Source organism: Labrus bergylta, chromosome 15 (assembly GCF_963930695.1).
Source record: "Labrus bergylta chromosome 15, fLabBer1.1, whole genome shotgun sequence".
Taxonomy (NCBI): Eukaryota; Metazoa; Chordata; class Actinopteri; order Labriformes; family Labridae; genus Labrus; species Labrus bergylta.
The window spans coordinates 5160669-5183600 of NC_089209.1; the positions used below are offsets into that span (position 1 = coordinate 5160669).

Below are 22932 nucleotides of genomic sequence, written 5' to 3' on the forward strand. Positions count from 1 at the left end.
TGGTTGCTCTGAAGCTTTTTGCATAATCATATTCATGTTCAGAGGCAAAGTTGATAGCATTGCTTTAATTTGCCTTCAGGTGATATTTTATTCATTTCTGTTTTCTACTTATACATAACAGTGTTTTAAACTTTCTATGATCAGTATTTAATGTCTCTTAAGTTATTACTTTCTATTGTAAGTCTCTTATACTTATACATCTCTATCATATATCAAACTGTATTGTGGGCTCATGTTTTTTTGTATGGGTGGGATATGTATGTATGTATGTGTTGTGTTGTGTGTTTGTATGCATGCTGGCTGCTGGAACACATACATTTCCCTGCTGGGATGAATAAATTATATAAACTTATCTTATCTTATCTGAAGCCGGGTGTAGGCTCTACAACTGCACCAGGCTTTTAGGGTGCACTCACACTACGTCCCGTACTGTGCTGAAGCACAATTACCCCCCCTCCCTATTCCCCCGCTGACCTGCACTCACACTGCTCCAGGACTAACCGGGCCTGAGCACGGTTACCTCTTGTACATAACGTCGTAACACAACACATAAATGGATTTTACCTGATCATTAAGAGAGCATAATTTACAAGACAGGCGGACTCAAAAATAAAAGAAACAAAAAGAGTCTGCACAACACAAAAAACATGACGGCTACTTTACCGACTTTGTGGCTCATTTTCCTCAGATACAGTCGTGACACTCGGATATTTCTCGATAATGGATCGATTATACTTCATATTTGCTTTGAGTACCCATGCTTGTGCTTATACATGAGAAATGGTACCGTGCCGAAACACAACTCTTCCAACCATGCCAGCACCAACAAAGTGTACCATGCTTGAGCACAGATCGGAGCACTCACATTAGTCAAACTGGACTTTGAGGGTAAATCGTGGTTAGGCCCGGTACCGATTGCCTAGTGTGAGTGCGCCCTTAGTCAAACAACTGATTTCAGATTTAGGCGGAATTACAGCCTAATCCTGCGTCATGTGACATGCACGGTGTAAGGAAGCACGAGTGCTGACTGCTGTCCGGTGACTTTCTGGCATGTTAGAAATGTTTAAATGTACAACTGCATACTATTCCACGATGAGAGTAAATCAATGTGCAGATTCCCCGGCTTCATGGCTGCTTTTTCTGATTACAACCTGCGCAAACTGAGAGACAGCATCTGAAATCACCATGGCAACAGCAGGCGTCCCTGTTGAATGCGTCCTCCTCTCATCATGAAATAAAAAGATAAGAACAAGAGAAACATTGTCAGGTGATTGACCTGCGGCCTCGTGCATACGACCAAATCACAGCAGTGCACCTCCCCGACCCTGTGCCACAAACTGACCATTCAATGTATCTAAACCAACGTAATGCAGAGTTTAAAAGATGATTAGTTGATGATTCTGCTATTGCACTCTAGGATTCCCCTCTTTCTGAAACTTGGATTTTTTAGTCCGTGCAGTTCTTGATAAAAAGAAATAACACGGTTTGAAATGTTGAAGATCACAGGTGTACTGATGAAATGAATCAGCTGTTTCCTTTGAAGCTCCTTCAAGAGGAATGTGCTCATGATGAAGCTCTCCTGCTGAAGTCACTCCAGCTGAGCAGAGAGGATAAACCTCTGCGGTTCTCAAACTGAAACTCTCGTGTTCTTCCCCAGAGTAAAAAAAAAACACACTGCGTGGAATATGCAGGAGACGAGTAGTGTGAAAGCGCTAAGTCTTAAGTAGTGAGTGTATACTGTATGTATGAGCTGAAGCCCTGTTAGGACGGCCACACTCTAAGTAAGGAGCTGTGAAATATTTATGTTGGCAGTTTTAGGAACACCCACCTCCATACACACTCAAACACACACACCAACACACACACCAACACACACTCAAACACACACTCAAACACACACCAACACATACTCAAACACACACCAACACACACTCAAACACACACCAACACACACTCAAACACACACCAACACACACTCAAACACACACCAACACACACTCAAACACACACCAACACACACTCAAACACACACTCAAACACACACTCAAACACACACTCAATCACACACCAACACACACTCAAACACACACCAACACACACCAACACACACTCAAACACACACCAACACACACTCAAACACACACTCAAACACACACCAACACATACTCAAACACACACCAACACACACTCAAACACACACCAACACACACCAACACACACACCAACACACACTCAAACACACACTCAAACACACACCAACACACACTCAAACACACACCAACACACACCAACACACACACCAACACACACTCAAACACACACCAACACACACTCAAACACACACCAACACACACTCAAACACACACGTCTGCTGCAGTGGTGACATCAGGCTCTTTGACGATCTCACAGCTTTGTCCTCATTTTGATGATTGAAGTCACTTTATTCTCTCCTCTTCCAGCTTCAGGAGCATTTAATGTCATCAGTGCACAAGCAGGACAATGTATTTAAAATGATGAGTCATGATCCCGTAAATATCAAAACTCTTCAACCTTTATTTCATACTTCATCTTAAAAGGTTTTGGGAACTTTGTGTTATAAATCATACGGTCACACTTGCTGTCGATGCTGTTCTTATTACTACTAATATCATTACTTTGATTATAGTGTTTATTTTGAAGGCTCCTGTGGACAAAAGCAGAACGCCTGGTGTCGTAAAGAGTTGATGTGGCTCAATTGTTTTTGCAGCTAGCGGAAAAAAACGACTCTTTTTCACAGATAAAGTCCCTGATTGTTTTTGTGCAGAAACTAAAATATTATTTCAAAAATGTTGTTCTCTGGTTCAACTTTTTATAGCTTTGTATTTTATCATTTTTACGTTGTATTGTATACAACGTTTCTCCAAACTTCCCAATGCTATAATACCATTTCAGTATTTTTTGATCATGATTTTTTTGTGTTTCATGGCCACCAGAGGAGCTGCTTTCCATAAGGCAAGGAAGGCAACTGCTTGGGGCCCCGGGCCAGTGAGGGGCCCCACAAGGGCTGACAAACTTAAAACCACAGCAGTAGTTCAAACTGTGCATATTTTGCTATGACTGTAGGAAACCTCCCTAAGGGAACTGACAGCACTCCCCCCCATTGCTCTGCTTACCATCTCATGTATTATTCCTGTTTAACTGCTTCATGTCCAGGCTGTTTCTCACCTGTTGTCGTTTGTTTATGTTTTCCTGACCTGCTTGCTGCACATCACCTCTTAAACTCCACTGTCTGTACACAGCCGTGTTTCATGTGGTTAATTTGAATGATAATAAACATAATAAATGATGGTTCTCCAGTCAATTCTCTTTTTTTATCTCTCTGTTGGATCATGTCTTTCACATTCTCTAAAGTTAATCTCATTTTCAGTTCTTTTAACTGCTTAACTTTCTAGTTGTTGCCAATTTTTTCCTTTGAAAATGTCAACATAGGCTCTTTTGTTCTATGTGCCATGAGTCGCTGTGTTTGAATTCTACCCAGAATGCAGCACTGTGTTGGTCTCTTTTATAATGAGATCAGTAAAGAAGTCCAAAGCCTTTTAAAATCTGAATCTAAAATATGCACATTAAAACGGCAGAATAGTTGAATTCCTGCACACACATTTCTCACCAATCTGAACACATCCTCGTGCCGAGCGTTGGCCCTCGTCCTCACATGTGTAGGAAGCGTGTTAATCTAATTAGTGTTTGATTGTCTGCTGCACAATGGCACCCTAAAAGCAGCTCTGTGTGTTTGTGTGGGACTGAGAGGAGTGGCAGTTTTTAGCAGCCGCACATTAAGAGCATCAACGGCGTCTTATCACCTGTGTGACTCATCAGGCAGCCCCCCCCATGTTGCTCCCCTCATGCTGCCACATCTCCAGGTTTTGATTTCATTGAGAATTTCCCGTACAATTCTTCAGGATCAACATTATAACACTCCTCCACAAAGGTTTCTCACATTTCACCCAGCTCAGGTTTTGTGAGCTCGGAGGTGTCCTGGATGACATTTACAAGGGATAAATATAAAATGTGCTCTCCCACGTCTGTGGGCTGCATTTCCTCCTTTCAGCCTGCCAGATTTCTTAGTCACTGCTGTAACCCTGTTTGGTTTATTGCAGCCCGTAGGAAAACCTTAACGTCAGATTTTCTGACCTCCTGTCACTCGATATGTATAGGCATGCTGTTGTTTTAATTTGTAACTCCAACATCAACGTGTTCTCTTTACATCCCCCTGTGCAGAAAGATTTCACACCTTGTATTCAGTGCGATGAAGACGCTGGATGTTCAATGAGTCACAGCTCTAAAAAATGATGCTGTTGACATGATATCAGAGGACGCAGACATGAGTGATCACAGACGTGAAAATAGAAACTTCAGGAGGTTTTTTTTGGGGGGGACTGGATCTTGTTTTCAAATCACCCAGCTGTGCTGCTAAAGCCGTCAAGGGACTCATTTTTTGCCTTGCAGTGACGACGTGATCGATATTTTTATGACTAACAGCCTGAACATTTTAAATATTACTTTTTTATTACAGTCAAGGTGAAAACGATAACCTTAAAGGTCTGAGGCGCTCTCACATGTTGGACGGTGAAAGCCAAATATATCGTTCAGCCGGAAGGCGAATAAACTACAAATTAAGTTGAGCTTCTTCTACACGATGTCCTCTATTAAAAAATACTATGACCCTAAGGTACTCTCTTCATGTAATAGATTCTATCGTGTTCAAGTCGTTAAGTTCAAGAATCACCTGAAAAATTTCAACTTTCTCTGCACACAACAGAGTCAGAAGCATCAATCTCAAGGTGTCGACTCCCTCACTTACGTCTGACCTTTTCTCACCTCCTTGTTTTTTTTTCCTGTTCCTGCCTCTCTTAAAGAGACCACACTGCTATGAAGAGGCGTCTCTTACTTTGATTTTTACAACAAAAGGAGGAACTAGAAGGTGTCTGTACTAAATTAACAGTCCGGTATTGGTCCCTAAAAACCCAAAGTGACTCATAAACAGAACATATGTGGATGTACGGCATTTCAAATAGGATGCTTTGGGCTATTGTGATTGGCTGAAAGATCCCATATTATACAAATGTTCCCCTTTGTTGTCATGTTGTCACTCTGTGAAACCTATAGAGTAGATTTGCATGATTTGCAGCTCAGTTCCTTTCAGCTATTGTCTCTTTGAGGTGCCCACTTTCTTCTGATTGGCCAGCTCTCTGGAAGCCTTCCGGTGGGGCAGAACACTGCAGGGCTGCCAGGGGAGGGCTGCTCTCCAGTGCTGGGAGAAGAGAGTCTATGTAAGAGGTTTGAAGCCGTCTGGTGAAATTCTTAGTTTCATATCGGGAACTATCGTGTGATTTGCAGAACAAGCCGTTTAGCGCCCTCTGCAGACTCATCCTGGGATTACTCCAACATACATTTATCTCATGATCCGAAACTTCATGTTTAGTTTGGACATCCAGCTACATTTTAGTTTAGAAATGGGGATCAGCATAGTAGGTCAACTTTTGAGGCATCCAATTTAAAGGTATAATGTCCGACTTTAAGAGTAGACGTCCAGCAGATTGTCACACATACACACCAGAAACAAACCAAAACCGAGCTGTCCCTTCATCACACCTCCTCCCTCGCTCCCCCATCCCTCCCTTCATGTTCCCACCGAGTGTCGACGTTCGTAGGACTGTGAAGGCAAAGAGCTCATACTGTAGCTTCCTTTAAGCGTCGGTACAATCAATGAATAACCGAGTAAGAAAGCCACTCATGAGACGGTTTCCCACCGACAACCCTAAATAAAGAGGATCTTTGGGTTCAGAAACAAGTATCTCTTCTTTAAACCACTTCATGAACATCAAACAGCAGAGTGTTAAAACATTTCTGTAGTGGAAGATTTTTCCTTCATTATTTGTATCTTCAGCGTGGGTTCCAGCGCAGAGTACGGGTCACAGCTGACATAACGGCGGCAAAATGTGAGGGTGCTGATCAAACCGCAAACATATTGCAGACGCCACAGAGTGCGTGCGTCATTCATAATCAGCGCTGATTCATTAAACAAATGAACAGATATAGTGTAAAATCACACAGACTGGAGTGGTGTGACGGGTCCAAATGGTTTGGCAGGAAACAGATCCAGAACGCTGAGAGAGCTGACAGCTTGTATTTTGACTGAGTCATTCCTGAGTATCACACTTTTGGGATGTTATTTTAGTGAACACTATCAGCTCCTCTTAACAACACACACATTTTTTTTCAGTAAGCTAAAAGAAATAGTGTTGAATGTGAAATAACGAAGGTGTAATGTATTAATGTGTCACTACTTGTATCCAAATAGAAGGAGACTGCACTGCTTTGTATTTAAATCTAATGACTGCATGTAAGAAGAGGTTGCCACACAGAATTTTCCTCCGCCTCCTGACCTTTATGGAGCATTAAAGCATCACTGGACTCATTGCTCAGTATACAGGTTCACATTCACAATCAGAAATACTTTTTTAATCCCAGACGGAAATTCAAAATTCTTAATTCTTAATTCGAAAGCTCGCTCTCGGTTTCCACTTCATTCATTCAGTTTTAGCCACAAAGTTCAACTGCAACATTCAGACTTTTCAAACTGAGAACACGTGAACACACTGAAGTCAGAAGAATGACTTCCCAACTAGGACACTGTGACCATTAAGGGTCGCGGGGCGGCTGGAGCCGATCCCAGCTGTGATTAGGTGAGAGGCGGGGTTACACCCTGGACTGTTCACCAGCCAATCACAGGGCAACACACACACACACATTGTGCTACAGTGTTTCTTCCATTACGCCTCTGTGTGTTTATGGATGTCAATAACTCGCCTTCAACTTGCAATATACAGTTGAAGTGGCTAGTAACTACTTCCTATTTCTGATTAGTTAAATAAGTTATACTTTAAAAGTGTATCAGGTGATCTGATGCATCGTAATAAGCATCCATTGCCCTCTGAATGGCAGAGGTTCATCAGTATTCAGTAAAGTTGCACATTATTAATTCAAATCGTCCTGAATGTTACTTCCTACATCTGGTGTCACTTCCACCAAGACGATGAAAACAAGCTTCCCAAGGACACCATCCTTGTAGTTTGATGATGCAGGATCCATTAAAACACACAGCTGTTCATTATCCTCCCGGCTTTTGAGCAATAAACGCTGATTACACAACACGCAGCTATCTGAATATTAATCCTATGGATTTTCATCTCGGTGCCCGGGGAACTCGCCATCTGATGCACCCGCTGTCTCGCATATTGTTCCCAAGTATTCTTTAGTTTTTGATGAAATCAGGACAAAAAAACAAACACCTTCATAATTATAAATAATGTTTCAGATGATTAAGAGTTAATGAGGGTTTGAAAACAGAGATTAAAACCGGTCATTTTCTCAGTATAGGATTGATGTAACATATGGAGAGTGGTACATTTTCAGCCACGTATAAAGTCAGAGTTTGTGTTTGTACTCACAGCCAGCAGGCGGTTCTTCTCCTTCTCGGCCTCTTTGAGGGCGTTCTCCAGGGTCACTCTGTGCTTCTTGGCGACTTCCTCCAGAGCTCGAGCCTGGCTCTCCTTCATCTGACTGGCCTCCTCTTCGGATCGCGCTTGCATGCTGTTCATTTCCTTCTCATGGGACGCCTTCTCCTCGCGCAGGGTCTGACAAAAAAGACAGGAGATGGATGAAACACATGGACTCGCACACAGTGATAAAATATACTCAAAGGTGAGAGAACTGATAGACCAAACTCCCACCGAGCTCGGGCTGACATTCACACCATATGCTGGATTATGCAGCCATATTGACAGTGTTTACTAAGTGACAGCCAAGGAATCAATCCTGCATTCTGGCCGTCTGAATCTAAAATGCCTTATCCAGTTCCCTCTCCATCTTCATATTTGTTGTTCCTAATGCAAACCAAACATGATACAAAAACAGGAAGTGTGACTTTTATTAACGGAGCTTTGAAATAAATAATGAGTAGAAAACACAACTCTTCCATCAGACGTCTCCTTCAGCATCAGGAGTGACGGATGCAGTCGACTGATGTTTCCTGAAGCACCGGCCTTGTTAGCGTTTCAGCGTCGCCTGTCAAGATGATAAGGGTGGACCTTGATTTTATTTTTTTTTTTAAACAACGGGTGTCTGAAACAAACGCAGCATTCATTTTGAAGGCTGACAACACTCAGTTTTTTTTTTTTGAAGTGAAGAGTTGTAAAAGATCTCATGAGAGAAGTCCAGCTTATTAACTCTGTGTCAGACAGTCAGTCAGAATGAAATGTCTCCAGCAGAACTTTTACTGTTATTAGGGCGTGAAAAGATGTTAAAATGAACTTCATAGCTAAAAACATTTTATGATCGTGGACTGTATAAAAAAATGGACGTAGTCTCAGTAGCGTCACCCATTTGTATCTGAAGCCAATTGATGACGGTCGCCATATTGGAAATGTGGTCGTAAGTTTCAGGAAGACAAAGAGGCAAAGAGGTGGAGCTGAGGCCAACTTGAGCCTCATGGGAAACAGCTACGTGACCACCTGTCAGTCAGACTAGCTCCGCCCCTTATTATGAATAACTCTTAGACTTAAAATCACCACCATCTGTACAGTCTTTACCAATAAAGACATGAGCTTTTCAGACTGTAAACTGACTAAAAATTTTTATTTCTGCTGAAAATTGGGCTTTTGTGGTGTAATTGGGACTTGTTTTGCTGCCAGCCTCAAGTGGACACTTGAGGAACTGCAGCTTCTGCAGTTTTTTGCATTTCAGCATTGGCTTCATTTTGCAACACCAAAGGTTGCTGCTTGGTTATGATGCTAAAAATCTGTAAAGCTACATGACTGTGGCATGGATTTAAAAAGTACTTACAGTACAGTACAGTTGTTTGTTAGTCAGATGAAGAGCTGAAGAGAACATCTAATTAAAGTCTTAAATCTAGTCGTTGTATCTTGGCTCCAACAACATATTTGTCTTCAATAGTTTTTTGCAATAAAACATATGACACAGAAAAAATAAATGCGCTAACAAATGCTAGCTCTTTGTTTCCATGTAATGCTAGTTATCTACTGCCAGTGCTAGTCTGGTTAGCCAGGTGTAAGAGTCATGATTGACAGGTCTGTTGTGGCCCGTTACAGTCGCTACACTATGATCAGACAACTTCTGTTTGTGTGAGGGGTCAGTTTGGATGAATTGAAGCGTGCTGATGTTGTATTTGCTAGAGATTTAATTGAAGATATGTAGAAGATGAACGGATCAGAAGAGAGCCGCCTCGTTGATTTTAATCTGGACAGATGGTAGAAAACAGCCAAAAGATGCTGCTCAGAGGACATAGAGGAGACGACGTGAAGTCCTGCTGATTTAAGTTGTTAGTAAACTTCAGACAGAGGAGCACAGAGCAGCACTAAATGACCTCTGTAGCACCAAGCATGGTACTGTGTGTGCTAATCAAACTCTGGAACAAAGTGTCTAACTACTCACACAAATCTGAGGTTTTCTTGGAAAGCTGAAAAAAAAAAAAACACAAAACATCTAATCTGTCTCCCATTTCCTTTCTGTTTAATCAGGGAGCAGCTGCTTCTTCACTGCATGTGTTTAACAAAGTTTTAATTAGCCAAACTTTGACTAAAAAGCCTTTGGGGACAGAGATATCCATTAGTTGAGCTGGCATTAGGCACAGTAATGATTCCTAAAGTAAACAATGAAACTCTTCCACACAGTATTTCAAAAGAGTTTACTGAAATGATCACACACGTTCTTTGTTCCCCGCATTTTTCAGCTGACAACACATTTGTGGTATTCTGCACTTAGAAAACACTTAGTGTTTCTAGAACACTTAGAAAAAGAGGATATTTTCTGCGCAATGATCCAACATTGTTCTCAGGTATGATTGGTTAGCTCGTTACTGAAGTATTTCTCCTTTTAATTTGGATCAGATGTTTACAAAAATACAAAAAGTGGAAGCTCAGAGTTATAATCCAAAGAGACAAAATGCAATGTAAGTCCTATTCAAGGTTTTTGATTGGCAGTGCAGATGGCAGTGAATACCTACGTTCATCCATCAGGGCTGCTCCCTGTGAGTTATCAACTCAAGACATAAAGTAAACAAACTTTTTTTTAAACCATATTTATACTTATTGCAGCATTTCACACAGCAGAGCAATAAACAAGAAGCTGCAGAACAGGCTGTAATCTTTACAAATGAAGTCTTAAGATGATCCTTTAAAGCAACAATATGTAACTTCTGCGTCTTGAAGAAATAGTTTTAAAGGTGGATTCAAACGCACCATGACTTTCAACAGGGAGAATGGCTAAATCAAGCAGTAAAAATCTGTGCCTTTAAGGTCTGCCAGTTGAATTACCTGTAAACTTTATTTCAGCTTTTCTTCCACTTCCACTTGATAAGCACGTTATAATTCATTATCTCCAACAAACTTGTAAAGATAACTTGTGCTACAGACTGTCCAAAACATGTAAACGAATACATATTAAAATCAGCTTCAGTGTTTTAAAAGTGAATATCCCGCAGCTAACGTCATATATAAGTCATTTGAAACAACATGCCCAAACTTTACATTCCCACCAGGGATTGAATCATGTTTTTATGCAGTGATCGCTTCAAACCAAAGGCTCTTTTGGAAATCTCCCAAGATCCATCAAACAGGTCAAACTGAGCGACAGTGCTGCTTTGTCATCGGGCCAAAGCAACCCGAGGCGGTAAACATCTCCACAGTGTCACATGAACGACACGGTTTGAAACATCCTGGGAGGTTAATTTCTCTTTTACTGAGAGAGGCCGAGTAAAAAAAACAGCTTTTAACAAAAGAAAACAACATAAATGAGAGAAGAAGATATTGGATTTAAATGAGAACTGCAAACAAAACAAAACCTGTTTTAATGTCATGACTTCTCTACAACTTTTATCATCAAGTCAAACAACAACATTACTATGGATGCTATTTTCAGAACCCAATAGGCTGAATAATCACAACTCAACACAAATAGTTGTAAAACACATTCTGCTCATAGACTGTAAATATTAACGCATGAAGCCTGAGTGACGTCAGCCTTCTGTTCCTGCAGGGGGCTCTGGAGGCTCATCGGCAGCATCTACCATGCTGGAAATCTATGGAGCTAAATCAGGGCCAAAAGTTTTGATAATTTGAAAAAATAAAAATAAAATTTAATGTTCAAGTTTTGAACTTGAGCTTTGAAAAATACATCAATGTATTCAAAATAAAAATAGTTTTTTCAAGTTGAATATCATTTTGATTCAATTCTGGAATTCTTTTGAATAAATTATTCAATTCATTCATTCATTTTTCACTTTCATATATATTTTTTAATATTTGAGTTCTTATTTTTTTCAGTTGCAGAATTTATGCTTCAGCTTCAGATCCAGATTTTTAAAGTTTCAAATCATGTATTTGCTTTCAGATCTTTTATTCACTTTCAGATTGTATTTTTTCAGTTTCAGACTTTTGGCATTGATCTGCCGTGGGGAGCGTGGCATCAACTTAGAGGTTCACCCCTGTGCAGTGTGTGCATGAGGACAATAACTAATCAGACCTATTTTGTTTTTTTTGTAGCAGGCTGTAAACATGTTTTATTGATGCTGTAAAAATCTTTTTTGCCAGTCATGTTTATGTGACTTCCTGTGTTTCTGCAGTCAGCCTCAAGTGGACACTCCAAGAACTGCAGGATTTTTCACTTCCACATTGGCTTCATTTTTCAAGGCCAGAGGTTGCCGCTTGATTCTTTTAATGAAAATCCACTTCTTTATCACCAGATTTGTTTCTTAAATTTAGTTATTTTATGGTTTAAAAAAACGCCTCTTTCACTAACAGCTTAAGTACTCTACCTTTTCTATTTCAATCAAAGCAGCACAGAGAGACGCTGCTGCTGCAGTGATGTAAGAGTTTCTTAAAGTTTAAGTAGTGAGAAATCCTTATTATCATGAGGTAGACATTCAAAACTCAGCCTGGCCCAGTGGGAGAAGTGCCCCAGCTCCCAGAGGATTACACTGCACAAATGTCAGCGATAAAAGGATGGGAAAACACACATGAAGCAGCAACACTTGACATTTACCGTCGGCTGCGTTTGCTCTGCTGAGTACACTGTTCCTTAAATCCTCTGACCTTTAAGCATCTTGTTTTTTTTTTAAAAAGAGGAGCTGCTTGTGTTTTTAAAGGCAGTGATTGACAGGTTTGGCCCTTTCAAAAGTTTGGTGATTAAAGGTCCATGAGATTTATTTTCTTCTTTTGTAGAAATGGAAACAAAATGACTGAAAGTAACTTCAGAAATGTGAAGAAAGAGTGGGAGTTTAAAGATTCCTCACAGCTGTATGCTTCTAACTTTTGCATTCTCTGTTTAAAATCATAAGAAACAGCTCAAGTCAAATATTTAGTTTTAAGGTCTATCAAGACTGGCTTGGGGAAAATCGTCACCCTTACATGAGATCACAGGAGGACAGACTTTCAAGTCAAGTGTGCTCTGTTCCACCATCAGGACAATGTCTTTTATTTAAATTGCTCCTCAGATCCAAATAAACTGTCTTTCCATTTAAGCTTTTTACCCAAAAAGCCTGAACTTTTTTAGAGATTACTGAAGAGTTTTGGGGGACAAATTGTACTGTATGTCTAGAAGTAGTTCAGCTCCAATAAGGTCTCAAATGAGAGGCAGAGAAAATACATTTCATACTTGAAGTAGCACATCTCTGGACTCTGAATTCATAATGTTCAAAAAAGCAGAAAATGTGCTTTCAGAAAGAAGAAGCAAACAATGATAAATGAATCCCAAACACTATTCCTTTCTAAACGTCTAAATCGCTCAAATGTAAGATTCTGTTCCCTTTTTTTTCTAAATGCAATAAATGAAATTATTATAGCAAGAATCTGTTCTCAGAAAAATGATTTCATATTTTCTTACGTACTGTATTTGAAGGAAGGACACTGGAGCAAAGTCTTATAAAAACTCAAGTCACAGCTCCTTATTACTTATTCCTCACAGTGTTATGCACGCAGCATTTGAATACAAATGCCTTCAACACCCACACAGTGACACACACCTTCTCCAGAGACTGGAGCTGTTGTTTCTGCCTGTCGTCCAGCGCCTGGCCCTGGCTCAGCAGCGCCTCCCTCTCTTCCTCCATCCTCAGCACTTTGTCCTTCAGCCGGCTCCGCTCGCTGTCCAGGTCCCTGATGGCGGCTTCCTGGGTCATCTGAGTGGCCTGCAGGCTGCTGATCTGACCTGTGACGAGGACGGGAGAATCGACCACCATGAGAAGAACGCTGACAGTTAAGTCATATCATCTGCATGTTGTTGTTGTTCGATCGCGACATACAAATACGTTTACTTACTGGAAAACTTGGTACTGGACTTCCAATCAATTTTGACATTTGAGTGAAATTACTGAAATACCAACTTGTTTAACCTCATTTTTTGACCCTGAAATAATTTTTGATAGAACATTTATTGATGTTGAGGACAAAATATTTATTCCGCCCATTCAGAAGTGAATTATACTCTTTCATAGAGTTATTTCCAGGCGATATGAAAGCTGTGGTTTTGGCTGTTAGGAGCAGGATTTGTTACATTTACTCTTCTAGATATTATATTTTAAGACATGTTGTTTCTACACCTATCTATCATACAGACTTGCAACAGTCTTTCCAGCTGTGCCAAACTCATCCATCGCCATTTTCATGGGCCCTCTGATGTTGCTGTCTTTCATCAGCCGACAACAGTCGATGTTTTTAAAATCCTGAATGATGGACATTCTCTCCGTCTGGCAGCTACAGATGTTTACGGGCACAAAATCAGAACTCGTATAATAACTGAACAAACCGAAGACGTGGGCGGTGATTTTGGGGTTTGGAACCAGGATTAAAATTGGCTGGCCCTGGTACTGTTAATTACATTTTTGTGCAATCATTGTACTTGCCAAGCTGAAAAATAAAGTCTAATGGGGCAAGAAACACAAGCACAAGACACAAGGTTTGAACACGCTCCCTCGGGCGCAATTTCTCACAGATGGACCGGGATGCACAGCCAAGCTTGTTAGCTTAATACTAGGGCTGGGCACGTTAACGCGTTATTTTCGCGTTAACTCATTAATTAATTATTAACAATTACTTTATCTCGCATTAACGCAGTTTTTATTATTTCTTTTCTTATTGTAAAAGTCTGTTGCTCACTGGCTTTTATTTGATAAAATTCCATCGTGAGCGAGCCTCGTATGTTGCTTGCTGCTGCGCATGTCTGCTGCGGCGCTCACAGGAAAGAGGAAACAGTGTTGCCAACTTGCCGACTTTCTCGCTAAATCTGGCGACTTCTTTTGTCAACAGCTACTAGCGACAAATCTAGCGACTTTTTCTGGTGTTATTGGAGACTTTTGGTGTAAGAAACTGACGTGAAAGCACGTATTGCTCTGCTCAGTTACTGTCCTCAACGAGCAGCGGGTGCTGCCGTTAGCCCCTCCCCCTTCCTAAAGCACTCACAGGCTGTCAGTGTAGCCTCGAGCAGCAGACCCAGCTGCAGTCAGAGAGGAGACCCACACCACTCTGCGTCCAGACTGCAACCAATGCAATAAGCTTTAGTTTTGTATTTATTTGCTTTGATTACATTGTTTAAGTTGAGAAGTACATTTACAATAAAAGTGCGCTATACACTACTTTTGAATTCATTATTGGATTTTGCGTATAACAATGCGAATAATCGCGATTAATCACAGGAACTCATGCGATTAACGCGATTAAAACTTTTAATCGTTGCCCAGCCCTACTTAATACCAACACTTTATGGACATTGCCGAGAAAGCAACATTTTATAACTTTTGCAACTCAAAATAGAAGATTCAAAGGTCAATCGAATTGTACAATGACTTTTAACAGGGAGAATAATGTCTCTTCCATGTCCACAGTTCCCCCCCCGACACCTCCTGTTAGCACCATAATACTTTGGCAGCAGGCGGTCATCTCAAAAGACTTTCAAAGCATTACTTTACAGCAGCCTTAAGACATCTAGTTCCTGTTTGATACAATGGCCGAGACTAAGATATAGAAGAGGACGATGACCGAAGAAGCTAAGAAGAGAAACTGACAGAGAAAGAAGCCGGACCGGAGTTAAGTTGCATGGTTGCAAAGTGGTAACGCTACCCAGCAGGTAGGTATTATGATCCGTCTCAAGGCTAATGTGAAAGTAGTCCAATGGCCGAGTGGGCATCCCTGTAGAGAAATTCATAACATACTGCAATGAAACTTAAGGCTGTATTGGTGACCTTGGCACACCAGACCACACCAGACCACTTTACTACATTATGTTGCTTTAACAGGCAATATTGATTTGCATCCTGATCGAGTTATTTTAAACTGAGAAATAATCTGTTTTTTTCTTAACAATGTCAGAAAAAATCAATTATAAAGAGATGGCAAGATCGTTTCTTAGCATCTCTGCAGCATGTAACCCTACAGGTGTGTCATTAGTCAAAAGTCAGAGCCAGTATTTTTATTTTTTTTAAGATATTATTTGGGCAATTTTGCCTTTAGGACATCTGAAGAGAGACGGGAAATGTTGGGAGGAGAGAGTGGGGGGGATGACGTGCAGTAAAGGGCAGAGGTCGGGTTTGAAACCACGGCCTCTGTACATGGGGAACTTGAAATAACCATTAGGCGATTGGGCGCCCCAGTGAGCATTTTGAACTCTGGATGTTTGTTGGTTTAAGAGTTACTGGGATGTTGCTTTACCTCTAGACTCTGAAAAGCGATGGTTTGGGATATCATACATTACTTTTTCAGATACAATAAAGTTAATGTCACAGAATAAGAGCTCTTCAGTTTTAGTGGTTTACCAATGCTGCCACAGCAACCAATACAAACAAAGGGAACCAAACAACAGCTAGCAGCATCACAGTTTAAATCATCCAGGAGACATGATCTGCAATACTCTGTAAATGTGTACGACACAGTTACATTTGCATTTATTCAGCTGTTGCAATGCATTTACATTTTCTTGATCATATGAAAGCAGCTCCAGTGGGAAGTGATAAAACATTCTGGTGTGTCACGAGGAGCCCGCGGGGGGCTAATGGACAAGGTTTTTTTTTTTTTGCTTTCGCTAAGACATAAATGTTTATGCAATGTTGTTCCACAGAGTACTGACGGGGAGACTTCACAAGATATTAAATCAGATTCCAACATGTAACACTCAACGGGAGAGCACACACAAACACACACCATGGACTGGGAATTATTGATGTGAGAAGGGTTTTCCTCTGCCCTTGAGGCACTGGGAATAGCATTAGCTCGGATATACAGTGTAAAACCATTAAAGTGTTTCAGGCCTACGATGCCTCAGACGAGATTAGACGAGCTGTTAGTGGATGTGTTTGATGTGTTTCGCACGACAAGCACGGGAAGCGTCCTGTCGGTTAAATGGATCCAAGTCGTCTGTAGCATGACAAACAGAGGTCTGCGTGAAGCTCGACGCACACTGAACGAGTAGAGAAGTGGTGGTGGGATGTCAGCTCACACTGTAAGGGTTAAATCAGGATGGAGCATTCACAATTGTCAATAGAAAAACTCCCACAGACGGAGGTAAAACTAGGCTCAAATACACACACACTGGGAAAAATCACTCAATCTCTTTTTTTTTTAAATACACAATCTGCACAAGTTTGCAAGCGGCTGCCTCAGTGTACACGGCATGATTAACGTTGCAGATTTGGGCTAAAAGCTGACTTCATATTTAGTCGTATGAATCAAAAATGGGGGGCTAAAACGGACTGAAATCATACAGGGTGCAGCCGGCTTCAGAGAGAAAAGAAGAAAAGGCATGTTGCAGTTCTTACTGGCTTTGAGCAGTATTTCAGTGGCTTGCTGCTGAACTCGGTCCCTCGCTGCCTCCAGTTCACACTCGGCTTCCTTCTGACGGATCTCCACAATCTCAGAGTTCTGGGTCACTTCGTCCAGCTGCTTGGTTAGGTCCTGGAGAGGAGTCAAAGCGACACACAGAAAGGGGGGAGGGGGGTGGGGAGAATTCGATGTTAAGGTCAGGTATCAGCTGGAGAGGCAGAACTTAGAAGACAACGGGAGAAAATCTGAACACTGTGTAGGTGGGGTTTATCTGTCACTCAGGCAAGGTAGGTAACTGCTTTGGGAAAAATATGCATATTTTGTAATGTCAGTATGAAACCTCCCTGAGGGGCCCCATCTGACAGGACTCTCTCTCCTTGCCCTGCTAAGCGTCACATGCATTATTGCTGTGAAAACCAAAAGTCCCCCGATAAAGGTCAACAAAGAAAAATGAGGAGAAATGATCCGTCTATAGGAGAGAAAAAGGAAACAGGAAAACAGAGGAAGAGGAGAGGGAACACTGGTTGGAGGACGCCCCAATTCATTCTTGCCTAGGGCCCCGAAGAGACCCTAGAATTGCTACTGAATCAGTCTCATTTAATTTCACATCTAACATCATAAATAAAATGTCCAATTGTTCTTTCAGGGGCTTCTATTACTCTCAGTTGCTGCACCTGTAATGATGAATCAGTCTGTTATGTAAAAACAATGGGACAAAGGGGTCTTTTGTATGAAACTACAGAGAATTTCCACATGAATATGCAGCTTCACTCGCATTCAAGTGCTTTATCATTGGTTTCAGCCTGTTGTTTAACTGTCCAGTTTGGTTCACTGCAGCTTTGTCCTGGTAGAGGACGCTCTTCTAAACACAAACTGTTTAGCTCTCAATGGCAAACTCAGATTTAAGAGAGAGCAAGCAATCAAAGTGTAGCACTAACCCTCTAAAGAGTCATGTACTGTATATACCCCAAGCAGTTGGTTGGGACCAAAAACAGAGCAAATAGAAAGTAAATATTTATTTATTTTATAGACATTTAACTCTAACATAACTAGTTTGTCAGGCTGACAGAATGAAGCATATTGGTGGCATATTACCAATACTGAAGATCAAGGATGTAAGTGCTGACTTCTGCTCAATTAATAGGGACTAGACTTCAGGGAGGGATATGACATGCACGCACACACACACACACACACACACACACACACACACACTGATTTAGCACTCTGTAAGAATTCATGAGAGGCAATTTCACATCTCTCAGTCTCATCAAACAGCCTGCCTCAAACTTAATTACTGCTGCTGCGGCTAAGACAAAGAAACCTCAGTATGATGATAACCACAGAGGAGGCACACACACAAGTTACAGTTTATGTGTGTGTGTGTGTGTGTGTGTGTGTGTGTGTGTGTGTGTGTGTGTGTGTGTGTGTGTGTGTGTGTGTGTGTTGTACTCTGTGTGTGTGGGTGTATGCTTTATTTCCCTGATGAACCAACAGCAGGTAGTCACACTTTGTGACCTTTCTGCTTAGATAAGAAATCCATCAAAGTGTGTGAGTGTGTGTGTTTGTGTGTGTCTTGTTTTTATTGTTAAGTGCATCTTTGTGGGGACCGATGAGGGAGTTACTTGTTGTCCCTGTCCAATTCTTTTGACTGTTGGTTCAGAATTAAGACTGAGATGATGTTAAAATGAGTAAAGATCAGGGGTAAGGATTTACATGTTCTTGTTTTGGACGACGTTTTGGATAAAGAAGACTTTATTGGAGAGCGAGGACCTTCTTGGAAAGTTCTGATGTCTGAAAAATAGTCAAATCGTTCTTAAAAATAGATAAATTACGTGGTTAAACTGACCACGTCTGTATCGATGTAGGGCATAGCTTCTGTAGGTTTCTCAATAAAAGTCCTGCATTGATCAACATCTCTTTGTGGGTGAAATACTTACTATTTACAAGTACCTCTTTCAACACCACTTCTAAACAATCTGAACCATCTCTTCAGGAAGATGAGGACTCCTCTGCAAAGTAAGGACCTCTTTAAAAAGTCAGAAGCGTTTTCAGAATGTGGGGACTTCTGAGGGAATCGAGAAACTGTGAGGAAAGTGAGGACCTCTCCGTGGACTGAGAACCTCTCTGATGAACGAGGATGCACTTGGAAAGCGAGGGATCATTTCTGTTCAAAGTGGGAACATTTTGGACGAGTGAGGCCCTTTTGATAAATGAAGATCTCTTAGAAAAGTAAGGACCGTTTGGAAGAGTGAAGATCCTTCTCATAATTGAGGACCATTTTGGTAAATAAGGACCATTTTTAAAGGGTACAACCTCTGTAGAAAGTCAGGACCTCCTCATCTTTGGAAAATCAAGGACTATTTGGTAAGTGGGTCATTCCTTTGGGTCCCTAGTTAAAGTGTTGCTTGACATTCATGCTGGACTTAAGGGTGGAGTAGATGGGATAACGTTTAAGGTAAGGGGGTAAACATTGGATATATGTCATTGGGATATTCCCAGCTCTGGTCAAATCAATGAGCATGCTTACAAGCACACTGGAAAATATCTGATCCAGTGAAATGGTGAAACAGTTAATGAGTGACTTGAACTTGTATATTTCTTTTCTAGTCTTCTGACTACTCAAAGAGCTTTTACACCTCAGGTCACACCTCCACATTCACACACTGATTGAGGCTGCTGTAAAGTGACCATCAGAATTAATTAATTCTTGGGGTATCTAATACAGGTGGCAACTTGGGGTTAAGTGTCTTTCCCAGGGACGCATCGGACATGTGTCTGCAGGAGCTGGGGATCGAACCCCCAACCTGGCCGACTCTACCACTGAGCCTCAGTAGCGTGTTAGTATGATTAAAACTGCATCCAAAGAATCCATCCTGTCCACACAAGTACAATGTATAAACGACTGGATGTGTTTGGCTGCAGGAGGGATAAAAGAAGTTCTATAGTTGGATTAATCTTAAATCTTTTTTATTTACTCAGCCTAAAAGAGGAATCCCATTGTTAAAGACATCAATTCAGCGCTTATCATACTCAAACACATGCTCACAGACACGCCGCCTTACTTCTGTCAATCATCTTCCACCCGGCCCCGTCTAAATCCAGCACCGCTATTTGCATTTTAAAAGTGACTGAAACCTGTGCTTGAGATGATTTATTTTCTTTTTATCCCGCTAAAAGCTTCCGCTAGCTCCTTTCCAGATAGGCTCTACCTGAGAGTGAAGCGTTCAGTCCAAACACGGTGACAGCAGCGATATAACACAGCGTCAGTGGAGTACTGCACTCGGGGGATAATTTGTAATTTTTTGGCGAGCACATTCCTGCAGAAGCTTGTGAACAGTCAGACATTAATTACGTCTGTCTCGGCTCCTCCGAGCGATCACTCGCCCGCATTTCTCTGGAGAGTTGCCTACTACATCATAAGCTAAATTAGGATGACAGAGAACACTGAAGCAGGAAGCTGGAGCATCCTGACACCGACTCCGACTGCGCTGACTGGTGTTAAGTCGATATTTGATGCTACTTTTTTGGTTCCATGCTGGTACAGTAATTAAGCCTCTGGAGATCAGGGGGGAAATGTTTTAAATTTGGTGCAAGATTTTTTATTTTACACACGGAAGAAATTTAATGAACAGGAAGCAAAAATGTCTCTGTGTCGGAAGCAAAACTGTAACTTACAGAAACCAAAATGTGTCCTAGCTAAGAGCATGAACAATAATACGAAGGCAGATGAAGATTAAAAGCCCTGCTGTGAGCATGTAAAGGTTAAATTAAAAATATATTATTTCTCAATAGTGATCTCCCAACAGAAGTTAAGGGATTAAAGGATATGCTTCAAGTCTTAGTCTGTTATTAGGAGATTATTGTAATAGCAGCGTAGTAAAAACACAACATATCAGATAGGTAGTTTGTGGAAAACAGGTTTAAAATTATTTCCACTGTCTGATATCTGATGTTTCAAACGAGAGAATATAAAGAGGAGGTGTTGAATGGAGCTGGTTTCAGGCCCTCTGCTCTGTTGCTCTGTTGTCGTCTCTTTATCTGGGTTACAGTTAATTGCTCTGATCGCTAATGAAATTATTAACCTCAGGCGCATCAGCCACTGCTGACCTTGATAGTAACACTGAGAATGGGGGGTGGAGGGGGGGGGGGCACCCCTCTCTGTTGTCTGTGCAGTCAGAGATAATTTCCCACAAACTTCACAGTACATCATAACAACAAGTCAGACCTAGTTAAGCAGCTCCCCTGGAGGACACTGTCAGCTCTAGATAAGAGACAACTCCTAAAATTTTTGAAAAACACAAGTTGGGAAGATAAAAGAGCAGCACGGCTATATTTCATTTACAAGAGAGGATGTGAGAAAACAGTCTCACACTTAAAGGTCTCATATTCTCCTCCTTTTGAATCAGTTTAAATAAGTCTCAGAGCTCCTCAGAATATGTCTGTGAAGTTTCTTGTACTAAATCCACTCTGATCCTGTATTTGATCATGCCTATAAACCCCTCTATTTCAGGCCTGCTCAGAACAGGCTGTTTCTGTGTCTGTACCTTTAAATATGTAAATGAGCTGTGTCTGACCACGCCCCCTCTCTGGACATGTGGCTCGGGCTTTCTCGCTCCATGTCCTATTGTTTACGGTGAGAAGGCAGACTCAGAGGGCAGAACAAACACCTAGCTGTGGGAGTGTCACCCACCTGGGGGAGGGGCTAATGCCCTTTGTGATGTCATGAAGGGAAAATCTCCAAACGGCCTGTTTGAGCACACATTTTCTGGAAAGTGGAGCAGGTTAAAGATGGAGAGGATGGATTTTTCTCATAATTGGGGGGTTTGTAGACGGACTAGAGACACATATTGGTGCTAGAAAACCGTGCTCAAGTGTGATCAGGTCAGCTCATTTTCTTGTATTTGAAGAGTCACTCATTTGATTTTATCTCATTTATTTTACATACTCATTTCATCATCTTTCACAGAGGACACATTTTGTAGTCTCTGCATAAAAAACTGCATCAGAATATGGCCAATCATGGGCGTTTGCTATTAACTTCCTGGCCCTGTTTCACCCTCGTTATTCTGCAGTTATAGCTAAAGTGACTCTAAAGCTTGAAACATGTCTGAGTCAGCGGTTCGGGCTTCACACTGACCTTGACGTCTCTCTCAGCGCTGGTGAGTGACGCGTGGAGCTTGTGGGACTTTTCCCGGTTTTCCCGAGCCTCGTCCGTTACCCGGGCCAGCTCGGCCCTCAGCTTCCCCAGGGTCTTCTGCAGCGCCGCCTCCTGAGCCTGGAACTCCCGCCTCAGCTCGGACTCGGTGCGTTTCCACGCCAACAGGTTGTCTGCGGTCAGTTGCTGGGTTCTCTTCATGGCTTCCAGCTCGCGCTCGTAAAAGGCCTGAGCCTGGGGGACGGAGAGAGTGGAACGTCTATCAGTGTGAAATAACACATTCATCCCAACAGAGTAATGGAGTAATAAAACAAAAAACAACAAGCCTCCGGGAAGAGGTACTCTGATTTGTTTGACTTCTTCACCAACTTTTCCCCTTTCCCTTAAAGAATTGGGATTGCATTTGGAAAACATTTCAGACGGTTTGAAAATCTTTCTCATTAAAATGTGTCACGCTAAAAAAAACTAGACTGTGTTTATCGTCCACTTGGCAACATGAGAAACCTCCGAATGGTCAGATCAAAAGCAAACTGAAAACTGCCCCATCAGATGTGGGTAAATAAACACCATCATTTCATGGTTCATTACATCCCTTGGAGTACCGCCTGTTCATCTGCTTCTATAGGCCTCAGATTGACTGTAAAGAGTTGGCTATACACTCAGGCTTCACTCAGCAGAATGAGCCCAAAGAAAAACAGTTTTCTTGTGATTTATTTGCTATTTACAGGTCTTAAGTTTCATGAAATAACATCATGATGCAGATTTGTAAAAAAAAGTCAATTGCATGCTTTGACACGTCTGTCCTAAATAGGAGAAGAAAACTTTTTTTTTTGAGTGTTTGTTGGATGGACGTCAAAGCGATCTTTTCTGAAGCATTCCTGCAAGTTGGGACTTTGAAATGTTTTTTTGGCT

The 22932-nt window shown here is 41.4% G+C and overlaps 1 protein-coding gene across 2 annotated transcripts in view; it reads right to left on the reverse strand.

Annotated features, from left to right (window-relative positions):
* fam184ab (family with sequence similarity 184 member Ab) overlaps window positions 1-22932 on the reverse strand; it is a 159889-nt gene that overhangs the window by 67724 nt on the left and 69233 nt on the right. For both annotated transcript variants that reach the window (XM_020637045.3, XM_020637044.3), the window contains exons 6-9: window positions 22003-22254; window positions 16859-16994; window positions 13079-13260; window positions 7491-7676 (exon numbers count right to left, since the gene is read on the reverse strand). In XM_020637045.3, coding sequence (XP_020492701.1) covers window positions 7491-7676; window positions 13079-13260; window positions 16859-16994; window positions 22003-22254 — 756 coding nt within the window. The remainder of the gene's footprint in view (window positions 1-7490; window positions 7677-13078; window positions 13261-16858; window positions 16995-22002; window positions 22255-22932) is intronic.